The 19,487-nt window shown below is 44.3% G+C and overlaps 1 protein-coding gene across 2 annotated transcripts in view; it reads left to right on the top strand.

The window, feature by feature from the left end:
* Nucleotides 1–19,487, top strand: part of CCDC93 (coiled-coil domain containing 93) — a 91,286-nt gene that overhangs the window by 65,150 nt on the left and 6,649 nt on the right. For both annotated transcript variants that reach the window (XM_012468400.3, XM_012468399.3), the window contains exons 16-23: nt 400–471; nt 1,683–1,736; nt 3,266–3,328; nt 6,493–6,601; nt 8,678–8,760; nt 10,900–10,937; nt 12,326–12,410; nt 16,510–16,623. In XM_012468400.3, coding sequence (XP_012323823.1) covers nt 400–471; nt 1,683–1,736; nt 3,266–3,328; nt 6,493–6,601; nt 8,678–8,760; nt 10,900–10,937; nt 12,326–12,410; nt 16,510–16,623 — 618 coding nt within the window. The remainder of the gene's footprint in view (nt 1–399; nt 472–1,682; nt 1,737–3,265; nt 3,329–6,492; nt 6,602–8,677; nt 8,761–10,899; nt 10,938–12,325; nt 12,411–16,509; nt 16,624–19,487) is intronic.

Genomic DNA, 19,487 nt, shown 5'->3' with positions numbered 1-19,487 from the left:
GGAGGATGGCAAGTGGAAGAGGGACTTGATGAGAGTTCCAGGCTGAAGACGGACAGGTGAATAAGGTTGAGGCCTGCTGGGGAGAGGACGCAGACGAGACCAACTGGAACTAGGCTGTAGACCACTTGTTCCTTTCATTGCCCAGTGATTACTGCATACCTCACCAGCCCTTCAGAAAGAAAGGCCTCTTTTGATGGAGGTATAGCTAGCTGCCTGTAGCCTCCTGAAAAGAACTTTCCCAGGCTGAGAATTGGGGATCAGGGCAGCTACCTCATTAGCTTTTTGTCCGAGAATAAATTCATGAAATGTGAAAATAAGACTTGTGGACCAAATAGTTGAATAATTGCATCTGATTACTAGTTTGTCCAGATTTTGTAAACGTTCATGTCACTTTTAAAGGAGGAGATGACACGGCTACAGCAAGAAATTGAAAACCTGAAAGCTCAGAGAGCACCATGTGGAGATGAAAAGGTAAAGGCTCTGAATTAGTCCTTGGGACTGTCAGGTGCTCTTATGCCTTACATGGGGAAAAGATAGTTCTGGAGAACCGAAGAGCAGACAGTCTGGTGGTAACATATCCTGTAAAAACACATTTCTCAGCTGTTTTCCTTCTTAGATTTGCATCCATCTCTTTACTCTTTCCTCTGGGAGTAAAAGGCAGCAGAGGGTTTAGAAGGCAGCAACCCAGATGTGAATTAACAGATTACACAACTCTGGCCTCCCTCTGTTTAGGGAGATGTTTCCAGGAAAAGTCTGAGCTCTGTTTCCTGCTCATCCATTCCTTAAATTTTCTGCCTCATTTCGCCTTTCTCCTTGCCTAGCTAGGATAATGCCCCACTCCCAAAAGGCAGCAACAACATGAAGAAGGAGAGAGCAACATTAGATTCCACAGAAGAGCTCCAGGCTTGCAGGAGCAGTCTGGGTTTAGGGAGCACACCTGGCCAGCTGGTTCTCTGAACAAAGGACTTAATCTTCCAAGTTGCTAGCATGAATTTTCATTAAACCTTAAATTGTAAGAAACAGGGAACTTGAGGCTTAGGGAGGGCAAGAGTGTCCAGTCACCCAGCACCAGACCACATGCCCTGCTGCTCAGCCCAGCACTCTGCACTGGACTGTGCCCATGGCTGTACAGGACACTGCTATGCCCAGTGGGGAGATGAAGGCCTTGCAGGGCCCTTCTCACTTCCTGAGTGGTTGCATTATTTTCACCCAAGCCATACAACTCTTCACATCTGTGAGGGGACTGGCGTGGGTGAACACGAGAGCCCAGGAGGCAGTGGTATCCCAGGGTCATTGTCACAGAGCCTCTCCAGTTGTTTCTAAAACTTTGAGCCTTTAAAGCTCAAATCATCAGCTTGGTTAGCCTCTGAGTTTGCACAAATTAGACTCTCAGGATCTTATTTCTCTTCCCAGCACATCTTGCTAGTGAGATTCTCACATTCAAAAAGAGCTACAGTTTACTTTATGTGTAACTGACAGATACCTAAGAACAATTTAAAATCTGAGGCTCATCTAAGGGCAATTCCCTTTCTACTGTCTTCAGAAATGCTCAAGGGACGTCACTGCATTTCTCAGCTGCACCCTTTTGCCCTTACCTGGCCCCTGCCTACATCTAGATCTTTGGCTTCTGTCCCATTCCCAAATGTTCAGGAGAAGTGTTTATTATGTTTTCATTGTTTCAGACCCTCTCCAATGGAGAGCCACCTGGTACCCTGACCTCTGCAATGACTCATGATGTAAGTACCTGCTGCTCAGGGTTGGCGTTGTCTCCTGAGGGCAGGCGGCCAGCTTTGCAGTCTCCTGTGATGGCTTCTCATGCCCATTTTAATGTGCTCTGTGGCCAGCTCCACATCTGTGCTTTCCAGGGCATTTTCCCATTTGATACAGCTGGCCCCTCAGACAGAGGCAGGGTCTCACCAGGAATGGCCCTGAAGGTCACCCTTCTGGTGGGTTTTCTCGCAGTCCCATGTACAAGCATCTTGTTTTCATGCTGGCATCTCAGTTGGGAAGGGGAGAGGCCTGCATTGGCCACATATGCTGGTCACCATTCAGGCTCTGAGGGGTGGGGTGGTACATAGCGGAAAACCTTCTCTCTGTTGTACTATATATCAGGCTCAGCAAACTTTCTGTAAAGGTCCACATAGTAACTCTTCACCTTTGTGAGCCAGCTCTGCTGTAGTGACCATAGTTTCTCAGTAAATGAATGGACATGGCTATGTTCCAGTAAAACTTTATCTACAGAAAAGGGCCACAAGGCATATTTGGCCCAAAGGTTGTAGGATTTAGCTCAGAGGCTGTAGTTTGTCACCCTCTTCTGAGTTAAACCAGTGCTCCCAGCATTCCAAAAACCTCCAGGAGAAAGAGATGGGAAAGGAAGTGGAGGAAAGGAAAAGCAGGAAAACTGTAAGCCTTCTTTAAGGGTTCCTCTTTCCTTTGTACTCTCATAATCTCCCTGGAAAATGAGCTTCAGCACTCTTCCAGTGAAGTCTGTTGGAGATTACCTGCAGCTGAGCCCCTTGGGTGGGTGTGTGTGGCTGTGGGGATGTTTATATTTCCACACTGAGCCTCTTGGAGGGTGGGTGGGTGTGTGTGTGTGTGTGTGTGTCGTGCGTGTTTATATTCCCCATGCAGAGCCCCTTGGGGGTGTGTGTGTGTGGTGTGTGTGTTTATATTCCCCGTGCTGATGAAGGAGGGCTCCTTTGACTCCTTTTGTAACTTTCTCTGAAGTGACAAACCATCCAACTATGTCTCTTACCTTGCTGGGTTCGATGAGGGACTAGTTTCTTTCTATTTTCTATATCAGTGCTGTCCAAAAGAATTTTCTGCAGTGATGGAAATGTTCTGTATCTGCACTGTCTGCTGTGGCTAGTGGCCATCACATTGGATAACACAGTTCTAAGTAGAAACATAGAAAACTAGCATAATCTCCAAACACAGGCATAGAACAACACAATCTTTAATGATTTGTCTCCACATCATCATAGGTTTTTGCAGAAGAAGGGCATATATATTTGGAGGTTACTTTACTTAAGAACACTGGATTCAGCCTGGGTCCCAGAAAGAAGGGTTTTATAACATGATATGAAAGGGTATCAAGGGTGTCATATGCGATAGGACCCAGACACTAAACTCAGCCATTTGAGAAGATAAATTTAAGGCCTTAGAATGGGGCAGATATGATAAAATCATAATCAACTTTCAAAGAGTCCATTAAAGAGTGAAAGTTTTCTATTCCCAGATAATTACAGCCTTTTCCAATTTTTAGGAAGACCTAGACAGACGGTATAATATGGAGAAAGAGAAACTTCACAAGATACGTTTACTACAGGTGAGTAAAAGAAGGACAAAAATATGCATAAATGCTTCTAAATAGGTATAAATGTCCTGTGACAGAACTAGGAAGTCTCAGTATCTAAGAACTAGAGAAAATTAGTCATGAGGCTGCTGTTCACAGCCTTCTTTCTATCTGGAGTGTAACTCAGCAATTTAAGATGTTGGTAAAAACATCTCACATTGGTATGTTACTTTAACAACCACTCCTTTGAGTTATTCCTCACCCCAGGTGAAAACTGTATATTATATCCTATTTTCTTTATGAAGAAATTGACTCAAATAACGTGAGTACTTTCCCAGAGTCAAGCAGCTGGTAGGTGCCAGAGTCAGGATCCTAGTTACCTAGTACTCATCAAGTACTAAACAAGAATTGTTCTCTAGTACTGTTCCTCTGAAATTAAGTGCTATTTCACCTGTTTTTTTTTTTTTTTTTTGGATAACTGGTGGTTTATTAGAGTGGCATCAAACATGGGGAAGTAGGTTTCAAGATTAGCTCTAAAATTTAATTCATGCAGAGTCAAAATTACATTTAAAATCCCCTACATTGCCAGGATTTACTCATGGAAGCTCAAAAGCCAAAAGTTCCTTGTATTGCACTTTGGTTCAAGCCAGCCTTCTGTTCACTGGGAGGGAAAGGCTGGGCTGTGGTGGGAATGGCCAAGGGGCTGCAGAGGCCAGTGAGATCCCGTTTCCCCTGTCTCTGGCACCTACTTATTTTGCTGAGCTATTACAGTTAAATTTAGGTGAGTCAAATTTGTCCTTGTTACAGACTCTACTAATCTTTAAAGAGGCACAGAATTAAATAAAATCGAGACAGTACAGCAGTGTATTTGGAAACTTTCTGACTGAATGCTTTGGATGTATTCAGCATTGCATCAGGTCCCAGAAATAATAAATAGGATGATGCATCTCCTGGAAACGCTGACTATTTGAGAACCAAGACATGTCTATATATACATTAAAGTACAAGGGACTTTATGTGCAAATTGCTTACTAAGGGCAGGTTCAGATTGGCTGGGAGAAAGTTTCAGTAAAGCCAGTGGCTTGCTGAGGGCAAGGATCTGAGTCAAGCCGTGGCTGTAGAATGCGTGGAAATGAACTGACAGAGGACAGATTGCAGGGCCATAGCTCATGAAACTTAGTATCAATTGAGATAAAAAGAGGAGTCAAGAATGATGCTGGAATTTCTGACACAAGAGTGGATGATATTTGTGTTATTCATTGAGAAGAAGCATAAAAGAGAAGGAATGGACTAGGGTTAAGGGCAAGAGGAGAAATATAAACAGGAGTGTTAATGAGATCTGTTTGGGGCTTTTCAAAGTTGGGGTACTCAACCACATTGAAATGTCCAAGGAGTGCTTGGTTGTCAGGTCTCACTCCCAGAGTAGTATGGGCCAGAGATTTGGGTGCCTGGGCAGTGATGATGAGGACTGGGGCTGTGGAATGTGGAAGAGGCCCTGAGACTAACCCTGGTGAGCACATGTGAGGATAGGCAGAGCAGAAGGACGGATCCCCCAGTGAGGATGCCGATGAGCAGCCAGATGGGAAAACAAGTGTACGAGGCTCGTGGGAGCCTAGCAGAGAGCTCAGCAGAGAGAGTGGGAAGTGTCACTAGAAATCAAGAAAGCTAGGAGCTGAGAATTGTCCATGAGGTGTGTCCCGGGGAAGGTGTGCAGCGACTTTGGCAAAAGCAGTTCAGTGCAGCACTGGGGAGAGCCCAGTCACAGTGGGTTGAAGGAGGACTGGTGTGGACAGAGACGCTCATGTGCATGGCTCTCAGTACATTTCTCTTACCTGTAAAAGGGAAGAGAGAGGCTGGTAGCTGAAAGGTGATGGGGCTTAAAGAAGGGCTTTTTTTTTTTTTTTTAAATGGAATCTCACTCTTGTCACCCAATCTAGAGTTCAATGGCACGATCTCGGCCCACTGTAACCTCCGCCTTCTGGGTTCAAGCAGTTCTCCTGCCTCAGCCTCCTAAGTAGCTGGAATTACAGGCACGCACCAGCACGCTTAGCTAATTTTTGTATTTTTAGTAGAGACAGGGTTTCATCATGTTGGTCAGGCTGATCTCGAACTCCTGACCTCATGATCCACCTGCCTCAGCCACCCAAAGTGTTGGGATTACAGGTGTGAGCCCCCACGCCCAGCCTAAATAAAAGGGCTTTTAGGAGTGAGGACATGAATTTATTTAAATGCTGATGAGAAGCGTCAGTAGGTAGGAAAACAGATGCAGTAAAAGACTGAATAGTTGTATCTTAAGACTCCTGAGAGAAAACTAGAAGTCAGAGCCTGAGCACCTGTGGCGAGTGTAACCTTGACCTAAGGGAGAAATACATCCTTCCCTCTCCATAGAACTGCGGAGACCCAGTCTTGGATTAGGTCACCAGAACTGAATGTGGGTTTCCCACCAGGAGGCTCCTATTTCCCCAGTGAATTAGAGATTCACATCTGGTGCTGCAGGTGAAGCAGGCAGGAGAGTGGGAAGACGTGGTGGACAGAGGGATGTAGGCACAGAAGAAAGGCAGTGCTTACAGCCCACTTGGTTTGGAGACTACACATGTTCAGTGGGACCCATGCACAAGTGAGTGGCTCGCTTTCCCAGCAGCTGCACCTGCACTGTGCCACACCACACAGCAGTGCCATGCCTCCCAGACCCAGTCAGTAGGGCAATTTCTGGAGTCTGTGGAAGGGAGAAAATGCTGGAAAGATAATTAAGGAGTAGGTTGTAGGAGCTTTTCCACCAGGATCAGGAATTTGAGGTGCATGTAGAGCCAGCAAGGTGGCATAGCTTCCCATCATTTTGAGCATTTCTGTTGTTGCCTGTCCCCACCTGGCAGTGGTGAAGCTGGCTACTTTAGAGTCCTTGGGGGCCTTGGTTGCAGGTTCTGTCCATAGAAGCCCTTCCCATTCAGTGTCTTCCCTCCTGGTCCATTCATTTTGTGTCTTCTGTGGTTCATAGCCACGCCTCCTCCCACACCTAGGAAAGTGGGAAAGTCAATCCAAATCTGAGATGGGGACCTTTAAGCTGATGGCAGAAGTTTGTGCCTGTATTCTGGGGTGTGTGGTTGGGCTCAGATCGGGGTGCAGGCAATATTTTGGCTCCCCAAAGAAGTAAGGCGTTTTACCAAATAGTACTGTCTCTGCCTCCCTTTTGCATTTAGGCTCGAAGAAATCGAGAAATAGCTATTTTGCACCACAAGATTGATGAAGTCCCCAGTCGTGCCGAGCTAATACAGTATCAGAAGAGATTTATTGAACTCTACCGCCAGAGTAGGTGCATCAACCACAGACAAGCTCTCAAGGCTGGGGAGGGACAGGAGGCAAGGGGTCTGTCCCACTTAAGCATGGGAGAGCGTGCACCAGAGCGCAGTCCACAAGGCCATCACCAGAAAGCTCTGTTTCATCATCAGGCCCGCTTGGTAGTCCCAGGAGCAGCACTGTGGTGCTCTCACTGCCCTCTCCACAGACAGATTGTTGAACCAGTTGCACTCTTAGAACCAAGCTTCAAAGCAGCCCTCATCCTGGTCCTCCACACAGCCTTCCCTGAGTTCCTGCACCACTTTCCAGCTTCACGCAGAACATCGTGACCCTTATGTCTAAAGATCAGTCCTCACTCATTGTTCTTCTCTGCAGACTTTCTTGCTGATGTGGTCCTCAACCCTTAACAGTATCATATGCACCTAGTAACCCATGATCGTGTCCCCCTCAGCCTGAATAAGGGACCATGTGCCATCAGGCTCAGAGTGGCCTTCAAGGCTGCCATTGCCTTTCTCTTCCTACCACTCCTCCCACATCTGCTCTTGCATCATATGTCAGCTAAATGACCTTTAGCTGCAGTGCCACCAACTCGCCTAGCCACACATCTGATTCTGTCGCTCTGTCTCTGCTAACAAATCTTCAGGAACTCCTCAGTCCCTACTGAATAAAGCCTCTTTCTTTACTATGCCTGGGTTCCTCCCCAGTCTGAGTGGCCTGCCTGGAGGCCCCTTTCCTGATCTGAACCCTCACTTTGGCCTCGCCAGTCTCCACACTGCCTCTGAGCAAACCATGAGCTTTGATGTTTTAGCCTTGACTCCTGTTCCTGGATCCCTTCTCTTCTGTCAGGCTAAATTCTTCAAGACCCAACTCAGATCCTGTAAATCTATTCTAGGCTCCCCATCCCAGGCAAGAACTGATCACCTCTTCTCTAGGCTCCCACTTTTGTATGTCCCTGTGATGCCTCAAACTCCACAGGTAGAAAACTGAATTCAGCCCCCCTACCCCATATTCCTCTTAGCCAAACTGGACCCCTCTCAGTTCTGTGACTCAAGCTGCTTGCCAGTTCTGTGTCTTACTAATTATCAAGTCTATTTATTCTGGACTGCTGCTGTAACCGCCTTTCTTTGCCACAGAATTTAATTAGATACTTCTCAACATATATTTGATCATTTTACTCTAAAAGCTTTAAAACTTAATAGCTCCCTGCAACTTTTTGGGTAATGTTTAGAATCCTAAATATACTGTACTAAGTCCTGCATCGTCTTGGCCCACTTCACCCAGCTTCACCCCTCTTGCACATCTGCATCTTGGTCTGTGAGCTAGTACCTAAGTCCAGAGTGCCGTTATCCTACAATTCCCACTTAGTATTTCAAAATGCACCTAAGACTTTGCCTTGAGGGCTTGGCCTCTCCAGCGTCCTTCCTGGTTTAAGCTACAGCACTGACTCTATTGGAGGAGTTCAGATCACGCTTCCTTCACATCCTCTCTCCCACCATGCTGGGATTTCATCCAGTCCTCACATTGGACTCAGATGATCAGAGGCGGGGATCAGCAGTGACAATTTTCACCAGAAAGTAGTTTCTGCTTTAAGTTAAATCTTTCCCTTTAATTTTCTATTCCTGCTTGCTTCAAAGCTTTTAACAATAATAATAATACCTGCATCTGTATATTTCACAGAACAAACTTCAAACAGGTTAAAGTCATTTGGTAAAGACGTGTTTACACTAATGACATTTTCAAGCAGTTGCACCAAAATACCTGTATCAATTTATTATTGTCAAATATCTACAACCCCCACCAATTTCTTTAGCTGGATGAGGTAAGGGTGACTGGTTCATTTATGGGAGTGATTTTCAACTTTGGGTACTCACTGTCACCACCTGGGTCCTACCTTCAGGCATTCTCCTTTTGTTGATCCTGAGACTTGTTAAAAGCTTCCCAGGAGATTCTGTTTGTACACTGTGGGGTTTCTGCAGAGTAAGCTCCCAGGCCTGACAGCTGTCCTGGCAGTGCATTCATGGGGGAGAGGGCAGGTAGGTTGTTCTGATACCTGTTCTTATTCGTGTGCTGATTTCTTTACATTTTCAGTTTCAGCAGTGCACAAAGAAACCAAGCAGTTCTTCACTTTATATAATACCCTGGATGATAAAAAGGTTTATTTGGAAAAAGAGGTAAGAACATTTATAAAAAGAAAATGGCTTAATCAGATGAGCAGGTAACAGTGCAGTTGACTCCAGGAAGTCAAATGGAACTTGATGTCTGGGACAGATATGTTCAGCATTAGCAGAAAGACTGCCTATTTTATATGCTAAGTGCTGGCCTACCCAGTCAGAAAGTGCAAGATTCCTTTGGAGCCCAGATTGTCTGCTGTGAAGTGAGACTAGTGGACAGCCATTCTAGAGTGCTGTAGGAGAAATGCCATTGTTAAAAGGAGCACAATAGAAGCTCTGGAGTTGGTGAGACTAGTTTGAATTTTAAAGGAAGGGAGGAACTTGTTGAGTGAAATGGGGTTTGGGCTTCGTATCATTTACAGGGAGAAAATAGCTGTTTAATCATCAGTGGCAGACATAGGCATGAACTAAAAGGTTTGTAAAATTCAAAGCAGGGGTGGAAGAGGATTGATATGGTCACTGTCACTCCCTGCATCTTTCTAATACTTAAAAACAGGTTAAATTGGGCTTTCCCAAGTTGATGACAAACGGTCGGGGCACAGTATGCAGATATGTCTTAATTTAAAAAAGAGAGAAAAATCCTGGTCTTCACCAAGACAGCACAGTGTCCTGAAGAGAATATGGGCTTTGGAGTCAAACAGATTTGGGTTTACGTGGGTTATAGTGTGGCCTCATTTTTCTCACCTGTAAAGTGGGGATAACACCTGATTGCATTGGTGATGATTATAATGAGGACAGAATGAGAAAATGTAAAGTTCCTTATACATGGTGGATTCTGAGTACATACTCGTTCCTACCCTCTCCCTCACTTTGAGGTTGACAGAACGTGTTTTCATTTTATCATCACCTTGCAGCTTACACTAATTACTACTTTAATAAGAATAATATTACAAATGTGGCTTTTACCTGCCCAAATTGAGGCATCTATAATTACTGTCACCTTTATCACCTGCTGTCAAACCAGGTAGATCTCTGTCATCCTAGAGGGCACTCCTTGAGAAGTTGTTTTATTTTTCTGTGTATCTGGGGCCTTACACAGTGGCAGGCATATAACAGACATTTGATAAATGCTTGAATAGATGAATTCATTTTGTGGGATTTGCATCAGACCTGGGGTCTGTGCTCTGCCCCACATCCTGTCCTCGGGGCCTGCCTACCTGGCAGGGGAAAGATTTGCCTGACTTAGGGTAGGCCAGCCTCTTCCCAAAGGCCTTAAACCCCACTGACCTTCCTTCATCAGCAGTGTTTAAAGTTGTTCTACTGTTTAAAAATTAGGAATATTGTGAGGCGAAGTGGGGAGCTGGGCTTTTTAATTCCAAGCCACGTTAACACAGTTAAGAGTGTTACATTTGAATAAATTTGACATTTTATTTTAAATGGATTTATGCCTGTGATATTTCAACTTTAAAACCTTCCTGTGTGGTAGTAAGGATAAGAAGTATTTCTACATTGCAGGTTGTGAACGTAAAGTTAAAATGTGGTAATTACTTAGTTCTGAGCCTCCAAGTTAAGTAGTTTTATGGCCAGAAAGATGACCCAGGTTTCCTTACTCCTGTCTCAGAGCCCTTCCCAGGACTGTATAATTGGGGCAGATAGAGGATTTCCTGTGGGTCTAAGGCAGTGTGCATGGGGCCTTGAACAGTGCATCTTCTTGGAGACACTCAGCCACCCAGCAGCTTGCTGCATTGGCGAGAAGAATACTGTGGGAAGGAATAGGGTGAACACAGTTCTCACTCTCCACACTGTCTGACTTCCTTAAGCTGTTATCCCTGAAAATAAAGTGCAGTATTTGGCAAGATGGAAAGGGCTGTGGTGGCAGCCTGCCTAGAGAGCCCTAATGTTAGCTTAGTGTCCTCTCAGCTGGGATCCAGGTCCCTTCAAAGCGCCCTCTCCCTACATTCCTGTGGGAATGCCCTGTAGAAAGAAGGAATTTTTTGTGAGAAGAAGGTGGATTCCCTGAGGAAAACTGAGACTGAGAACGTGGCTCATTTTTTTTTCATATGTTACTTTAATCTTCATAAACAAGGCATGTGTTCCTTGCAGAAGCAGTATCTGGAGACAGACAAGCTTGCAGCAATTGTAGTGTGGACATCTTTTTGCCTTTCTTACGGTTTCATTTGTGTTTTTTTACTTCCCCAGATTAGTCTTCTGAACTCAATTCATGAGAACTTCTCACAGTAAGTACTGTCAGTTCTCCTTCCTGCTAATACCCTGTCACTCTGCGCTTTAAATTCAGCCCACCTCACATTGCTGTAATGTGTTTGAAAAAGGCACATGCAAGACTTTTAATGCTGGGTATGTGATTCTTACTCTTTTAGCCCTTCTGCAAAATGCAGATATATCTTGTTTACACTCTCTTTGAGTACCTGCAAAAATATAATGATAGTAGAGTGAAGGAAGAGCTTAGGAAACAAAGTTAACTTTCAAATAATTTGACTATGCCTAACTACTAAATCTGTCTGTATATTATCAAATTAATATTTGTTAATGAACACAGAGATGCTTTAAAATTTACATAACGGAATTTATATAAATTTTAAAATTTTTTAAATCTCATGGTGGATTTTTTTGTTAATGTGTGCATTCTCCAAAAACTAAATGTCAAGACCCACCTGTTCCCAAATCATACCAGTCCTCAAATATGTCCATTGGCCCCCCCACCACCACCATCCAGCAGCCCCAGGGCTTGCTCCTTGGAAAGCATGCTTCCTTTCTCTCTGGCACAAATCTCTGCTGTCCCTTGTCAGGTGACAGGGGACACATTGAGACTGAGATCACAATGAATTACAGGTTCTAGATTTTAAGCTGCTTTTCTAATTTAAAAAAAAGAGAAACCCACAGCTTTCTAATAAGATTCAGATTCACTATGTATATAATATACAACCTTGTGACATTTGTAAAAATACCATTTTCATCTTTCCCAATGATTGAGAGAGCCTGTGGTTTGAGTGTTTTGTGAAGAGTTCTCCATCAGCACATCCTTCAGGAGAATTCTCAGTGTGTGTGTGCGTGCGTGCATGTGTGTGTTCTGATCCTCCTGGTGTCCTTCCCTCTACAGAGTTGGGAGGTGAAGAGAAATGTTTTAGGACATCAAAGAATCCACTTGTTTAGCTGCTGCTTCTAGAAATAGGACCAGGTTTCTCAGCCCTGGTTTTAGGAAATCTCAGAATATGTCTACCAATATCAAGTATCTCCCAATCCTCAAATTTTATAAACCAAATGAAATTCATTGCTTAAGCAGTACTACCGTATTTCAAATAAATAATATTTGTGTTAATTTTAGTCACATTTTACTTTAAGAAAAGACATTAATTTAGAAAGTTATAGGGAAAGTATGAGAAAAAAAGATTAATATGCAGTTATAAGACCAGGCTAATATCCATGCCTTCTCAGAGATATTGAATCCTTAATTGCCTGGGATTCCAGGGCCCCCCATGGCTCCACTGCCTTGTAAAGGCCTGGTTGCTTCTTGGGACATAGTCTCGTTTCAAAGCTGACTGCTTGGCATCTCCCCCTGCCTCAGAGTCCTATGTGCCACTCATGACTCTGCTGGTTTTTCTTTCAGAGCCATGGCCTCTCCTGCTGCCCGGGACCAGTTTTTACGTCAGATGGAACAGATCGTAGAAGGAATTAAGCAAAGTAGAATGAAGGTCAGATGGCTTATTTTCTGTAATGCAGCCCAGGTTTTATAGTGGTGACAGGGAAGGTCCTGGGAAGAACAGGCCTCTTCTAGTAGTTGGGGAATGTGCCCTCAATCCTGAAAAGACACATTTCTGCAGAGGGATTCCCACCATGTCTCTCACTCTGTAGTGGGCAGAGCCTGTCCCATGAGCTGCTTATACCCAGTGGTTTAAAAGCAGCAGCAGCTCCCAGGATTGAACACCTACTGCTTACCAAGCACTGTGCTGACCTTCCTAAAAGACCTCTGAAGTGAACAGTATTACACCCATTTTACAGATAAGGAAACCACTTTTCACCAGCAGGCTTCCTCTCTTGACTAGATTCACTTCCTCGGTGGATCTGTGATACCTGACATTCTGACACAAGAGATTCAGTCCTTAGAATCTTAGGATCTTGAGAGCATTTTTATTTTCAGGAACCCCCTATAAAAAAGGGAAATCATTGCTGAACTGAGTTCTGCTAAAGTGAGAGGAAATTCAACCTCAGAAGTCTGAAGAGAAAAGCGAGGCACCACTCAGGGTGCAGCATGGGATTTTCCTACAGACACAACTGCAGTTTCCTACCACCATTCTCAGATGAATCCTAACTAGTACTTCCAAATATCTCTTGCTTCTGGTCCCGTTTAAAAAATGTATCACACCAGAGTGGTTCTTCGACAAGGCAGTAAAATCTTCCAGGGACTTAGGGTTTCTTCTCTTATTATCTTGGGGCAAAGGGCTCCTGTGAGTGATGCCAAAATGTAAACACATAAGAAAGAAGGAATTACCCATAGGTCCTGTCATCATAAAATACCCTGTTACAGAAGACAAACATTCAAGCCGCCTGTAATCTCATCTCACAAGAGATGAGCTAAGGGCAGAAGTGCTCCATATCCCTTTCCCTGTAGAAAAATGCCATTAATCTCTCTGTGAATGGCTTCAATAAAACAATGTCAAAGAAGGAGAAAAAAAGTATCACTAGTAACAAGCATGATTTCTCAGACTATGCAGCCACAAAAATGAGAACTACGTAAGTCAGTACTTGCCTGTATATGCACACTCACCCAAGCCAGGATAGGCTGCTTTGCAGAGAGCAAATGCAGTCCCCTCTCAATGACCTGGGGTGTGAGTAGGTGGAAGGCAGAGAACCTGGCTGACCAAAAGCCTGTGACAACCCAGGTGTCAGTGTGGTGGTCACGTGTACCCTGCCATTGGTCCTCAGAAAGCTGCTCTGGTTCAGTCAGCAACAACAGGAATTCGTGGGGGTTTTTTCCTTTGGCTTCCGCTTCCTGTTTACACTGACAGGAAGTCAGTGTGACAGGAAGTCAGTGTGACAGGAAGTCAGACTGACAGGAAGTCTCGCTTCACTCTCCCCCAGGCTTCATGCTCTTGGCACCTCAGTGCCTACCAGTGTGAAGAGGCATCCCTGTATCTGTCTCTCCCCTCCATGGTGAGTGTGAGATGGGTCAGTGGCACCCAGGGCAGAGTGGGCTCTCTTTCTCAGGTCCGCATCCCCAGTGGCTAACATGGCACCTAACCCCTGATTAAGCCCTCAAGGACTGTTTGTTGAATGAGTGAATTCATTCAGTGGAGTCAGAGAGCAGTTCTCAAAGAGGGTTCCAGATATGCTTTAAATGTTGAATGTTGACACTGTGAGTGGAACAGCACTCACTTGGATGGATGTGTTTTATTGTGTTTATTTGAAAAAAAAAAAAAAAAAAAACAATGTAGCTTTCCCTGTAATGGTGCCATAATGGGTCCTGCTGTCATAGATGTAGCAGGGGAATCTGTGTCCTCTCAAGCACAGGTTTCTCAGAACCAGCAGGTTCAGAGTGTCACATTGTAGACCAGCATTGGATAACAATAATTGAATAGGTATTTATGCTCTGTCTAAGGGTTTCTGAGTAAAGAAGAGGTCACGTATTAGTCCACATTTTGACCTCACTCAGGTAGGGTCTCTGGATCGCTGGAATACTGTGAGCAAGTGCTTGGCACAAGCACTTCACAGACCTAGAATGTGAAGAGGTGATAAGTAGGGAATGAGAATGGTATGTTTGGGTAAAGGGACACTAAGAAGAGTGTGCAAATGAGGCTTGTATCAAAGAGTCAACTCCTGATTCTCAGAGTTAGTTGGACTCTTACTACTTACCTCATGCATTCTAGGATGTGAAACGTTAAGAAGAAAAACTGTTTTTATTGAGCAGCTACCGTGGACCAGATGGTGGATCATTCACTCAACATCTAATGTCACATGCTTCTCATAACAAAAACTGTTTTAGTGCATTGCTTCCTCACTAGGATATAATCAGTCATGGTGAGTGTTTATAAAGTACAGAGCAGACAGGAAAGGCCTGAGATAGAGCTGCCAGTTGTGCTAATAAGAGAGAGGGGCCTAGCTGTGAGGTCCTAGCCAGCACGATGGGAAAGGTGTCTGCTGCTTTCACAGTTGGAGCCTAAGAAGGAATAGTAGTAAGAGTTGTTGTGGCCTGGTGTGTCACTATGGTAGGATCATGAACGGGTGTGAGAGACCCATGCAGGCTGCGTTAGGGGTTCTGTCGACAGGGATCAGGACTTGCTGCTGAGCCAGGGCTCCAAGTGTAGTAGGACACCAACCAGGGACCCCACAGGGGACCGCCCACTCTGGAAGACTTGGGCACAAGGGAGGGCACCAAATTCGGTACCTAGCATGGGTGTGCACCAGGCATCCATGTGCAGACCTGTGGAAAGAGTAGGATACAGGGTCTCAGGACTCAGGAACTGGATGCAGGGTCAGGATTTGACCAGGCAAATCAGTCCCTCTATGTCATGGGTCTTTCTCTGAACAGCATTGGGATAGGCCTTGGGGACACCAAGTTGCATTTGTCCCATGCAGTCAACAGAGGCCTATAGTGTGGAGGGAACTGCTGAATAAAATGTAGCCAGTTTACTCGTAGCTTATGTTTACTAAATCCCTTCCAAAGTGTAACAGAGAAATCACGGTCAGGCATCAGCAAAGCCACAGCAAAGCATCTCTCGGAATTTGATTCCACAAGCTTTTGGGCACCGGCCATGAGTCAGGCACCAGTCTGTACCATAACTCTTTCTGCCCTCATTTCCTGGCTGATGCTCTGGGTTTACCTTCTGGAAATACACCACATAGCATTGCCAGCCCCGCTGAAGGGTCCTCAGAGAGCCTCCCTGAGCTTCCAAGCTGAGGAAGCCATGTACCCATTCTCCTCTCTTGTTTCATTTTCCTCACAGGACTGATCACTGTTGGGAGTATTTTGTGTGTCTGTCAGGGTGCTTGCTTAACGTGAGTCTCTAGAATGTAGGTTTTATGGGAGCAGTGACTTTGCCGTGTTCACCACTACATGTAGCTACTCAGTAGGTTCTAAGTCCATATTTGTTGAATAAATAAGCTTTTAGGTACCTTAGAAAAGTCTCTTTAAATCAAAGCCTAATGTCTATTTGTAAGATAAAAATCCTGAAAATATCTTAAATTGTTTACCAGTAGAAAGATGGGTAAGTTAGCAATCAGCAGGAATTTTGTATTGTTTTTAAAATGATATTGTAGAAAATTTGTAATATGAAAATACTTACACAGTTTTATTATATGAGCACAGTTATTTAAATCAGGGTTTCTCAACTTTGGCACAGTTAACATTTTGGGCCAGATAATTCTTTGCTGTGGAGGTATCCCGTGCACTGTATGATATTTAGCAGCATTGCTGGCCTTGACCCAGTAATGCCAATAGCACCCACTCCTCACAGTTACGACAATCAAAACTGTCTCCAGACATTACCACTGTTGTTGGGGGTCGGGGTGGAGGGCAAAATAGCTCCCATATGAGAATCACCAACCTATTCATTGTGAAATTGTAGTGAGAAAAAAAAAATGGAAATAGTTAATATTCAATGATAGAAAAATTGCTAAATTTTAGAGCCTCCATGTAATAGCATGCAAATAAATCAACCTGAAAAATTATAGATTGAAGGAAAATACTGGAAGGAAATCCATGAAACTCTTAACAACTGCTGCCTTTTGGATTTTGCCAGCAGCCCTTGGGTAGAACATGTCTTTTCATCACCATTTCCCAAAATGTTTCAACAGATGGAAAAGAAAAAGCAAGAGAACAAAATGAGAAGAGACCAGTTGAACGACCAGTACTTGGAGCTGTTAGAAAAGCAGAGGCTATACTTTAAGACTGTGAAAGAGTTCAAGGAGGTAAGAAGAAGGTTGGGTAGCACGCTAAGGCTGATGTGAGGTATACGATCACCTCAAGAGTAGCCATTAAAAACAGCAATTTTTTTTGTTTTCTTCTGGTCTGTGAAGGGAAATAACAAGACAGAGGTGTGATCTGGCAGTAAAGTATGGCACCTAAGTAGTTGAAGATGGCATTTTTCTGTGGCCCATCTTGAGGTCTAATTAAATGTTTCAAGACCTCACGTCACTTTAGTTTTCCTAACACTTAGGAAGCACATTAAACTCACAAACAAAATGACTTCATCAATCCGTATCAGGGGCCACCGGGAAACAGCATTTGTTGTGGATTCAGATATAGAATCTTCCCTCCTGCCAATCTTAGGGTGGGGAGGGACCTCAAGAAGCCATGTGGGAAAAGAGAACTTCGAAATGTCACAGACTTGGATTCGAATCCTACATTTACTGCTTACCAGCTGTGTACTTTGGCAGTGACCTAATCCCTCCCAGCCTCAGTTTCCTTATTGGTGGGTCCCATTGGGTCAGATGAGACATGTGAAACATACAGCACCAGGTCTGGGACCTCCTAACACCCAACACTCAACCAAATTTCGTTTTTCCTTCCTGCATTTGGGCAGTTACTCTTCATTGTTCCAGAAAGAAAAGTGTCTGCCCTTGGGAGATTTTCCAAAAAGACTTCATTTTGTCCCTTGCTAAGGTCTCAGCAGCTTTATTTTAAGGGATTCCTTCTCCCTAACCTAAATCCATGTGGTTTCAGTGACTTTAGAGACTGCTGAAAATACAGCAGAGTTAAAGGTAGGTTGTATCCTGGTGTTTGGTCTGCAGAATAAAAAATGTGGTCTTTCCATGCTCATAATTTTGTTCTTATTTTAAGACTTTTCTTTCTTCCTTCTTCATCTTTCCCTTCTCTTCTACATCTTTCCTTTTTTTGTGATTTAACTTCTGGAAGTCACATCCCATGGGCATTTCAGAATCTTATCTTTTCCAGTGTTCCAAATCCTATACCCCTGGACAGATGCCAGTACACCTCCCTCCCCTTAAGGAGCGTACGTTGTGGTGGGAGAGACTGATAACAAGCTAAGAACGAGTCATAACAAATAAGTAGTAACAGTTCCAAACTTTGCCAGGTGACGAGACTGATTTAGGTGTTGTGGTCAGGGAGGGCCCTCTAGGGTGAGCAGGATTTAGCCGTGGGTAGAAAGAGTTCTTCAGCCACAGCAGTGCAGGGATGGTGAGGAAGGCGCTGGGGCTCCAGTCTGGGACTCCTTTGAGACTAGCACGGGCTGAAGCCGAGGTCCCAGAAGGGCCAGTGAGCGAACTGGCAGGGAACAGTTAGGAACTTGCTGCCTGCCTCAGAGCTCCTCCTTCCCTTTAATCAAAATAACTCAAAAGAGAAGAACTGTGTCTCAAATGTTGGTTGGAGACACCCTTTTGACGGCGTAGAAACAAAACGCAAGTAAGTTGAAGAGTATAAGTATAAGCTGTCAAAATCAAAGCAATTGAAAATGAAATGGAAAAGCTCATTCTCCTCTGGCAGGCTCTCAGATGAGGGCTTAGGATGACCTCCAAGGCACCAGTTCCTTCAGAGGTGTTAAGTGGCTTGGGTCTGGGTTCCCACGTGTGCTGGCAGTCATATGTCACACCAGACACAGAGTGTGGTTCCTTCACAGCCAGCTAAGACACCTACCAGATTCTTGCCAGGCTTGTTTCCTTCAGTCCAAAGCAAGTAAGAAGAGGGCGAGGGGATGAAATACGTTCTTACATATTTCATTTAAATATATTTCACCTCACATTTAACATGTCCTTTTTTATTTTTTGGTGTTAAAATTGTCTTTCTCTTAGAAAATGATGGTGATGGTGGGTAGTCCTTTTTTTTTTTTTTTTTAACATTTTACTTGACAAAAATTTAAAATTGGCAACCACATGTCAGTGTTCCAGCATCTTAAACTTTCTCCCACAAGCTCCTGCGAGGTAATCTGGGGCCACCACAGGTGTTGAGGAGGAGGTAGTGATGGGGACTTGCTTGCTGCTCCACAGCCTCTACCCTGTATCTTCAGCCAGACTGGTTCTGCTGCTTTTCTGTTTTACATATTACAATTTGGACTTTCATCCAGGGTGGAGCCTTCTCCCAGCACCCTCTATTTTGCCTTCTCGCCATCCGCTCACTGAATTCTCACTGGCCCCAAGCACTTGTAATGTGTAATAATTATTCTTCATGGAAAACACAATATTGTTGTCTACAGTGTGATTTTTTGCCACCTTAGCGGTTGTCTTTGTTGAGTTTTTGTTTACCCCACATTACGTGGGCAACAGTGATGCACCATGGGCACCATTTGGGTACCAAGTCATGCCCTCATCCTGACAACCAGCCTCCTCTGGTTTCAGAAGCTTCTTGATTAGAGACATTGGGTTTTCTCTAAAACCCCGTTGACTTGCCCTGAGAGAGCTGATTAATTGTGGCTCTCTAAGCCACAGTTTCTCATCAGGTCATGAAACTAAGATTTAAATTTGATAGCACTGATGAATTCAAACCCTACAATTTTGTCAAGCTGGCTTTGAGTACATGACATTGAGTGAACTGAGCTCTCTGTCTGGCACCTAGTGGGCCTGGGTAGAGTTTTCAGCAGGAAAGAGATGAAGTGATGAGATATTTTCCGTTTTCTTCTAGAAACAAATACCCAAAGTGCCTCTTTTATATTTGCTTTGAAGACACAGAGAGTATGATTCTGTAGGCTTACATATTAGGTGACAGTGTAGACTGTCTCTACCAAAAAGTACAAGCATCGCCTCAGCGTGCTGTGACACACACAGTTCCCCATGGTGGAGTTCTGATCCTTCTGGGTTGTTTCGGCCTCATTTAATAGGTG

The sequence above is a fragment of the Aotus nancymaae genome, unplaced genomic scaffold (assembly GCF_030222135.1).
Source record: "Aotus nancymaae isolate 86718 unplaced genomic scaffold, 86718_ANA_hifiasm-v0.15.2.pri h1tg000029l, whole genome shotgun sequence".
Lineage (NCBI taxonomy): Eukaryota > Metazoa > Chordata > Mammalia > Primates > Aotidae > Aotus > Aotus nancymaae.
The sequence above is the reverse complement of the archived record's forward strand: the minus strand, read 5'-3'. Positions and strand labels throughout refer to the sequence as shown.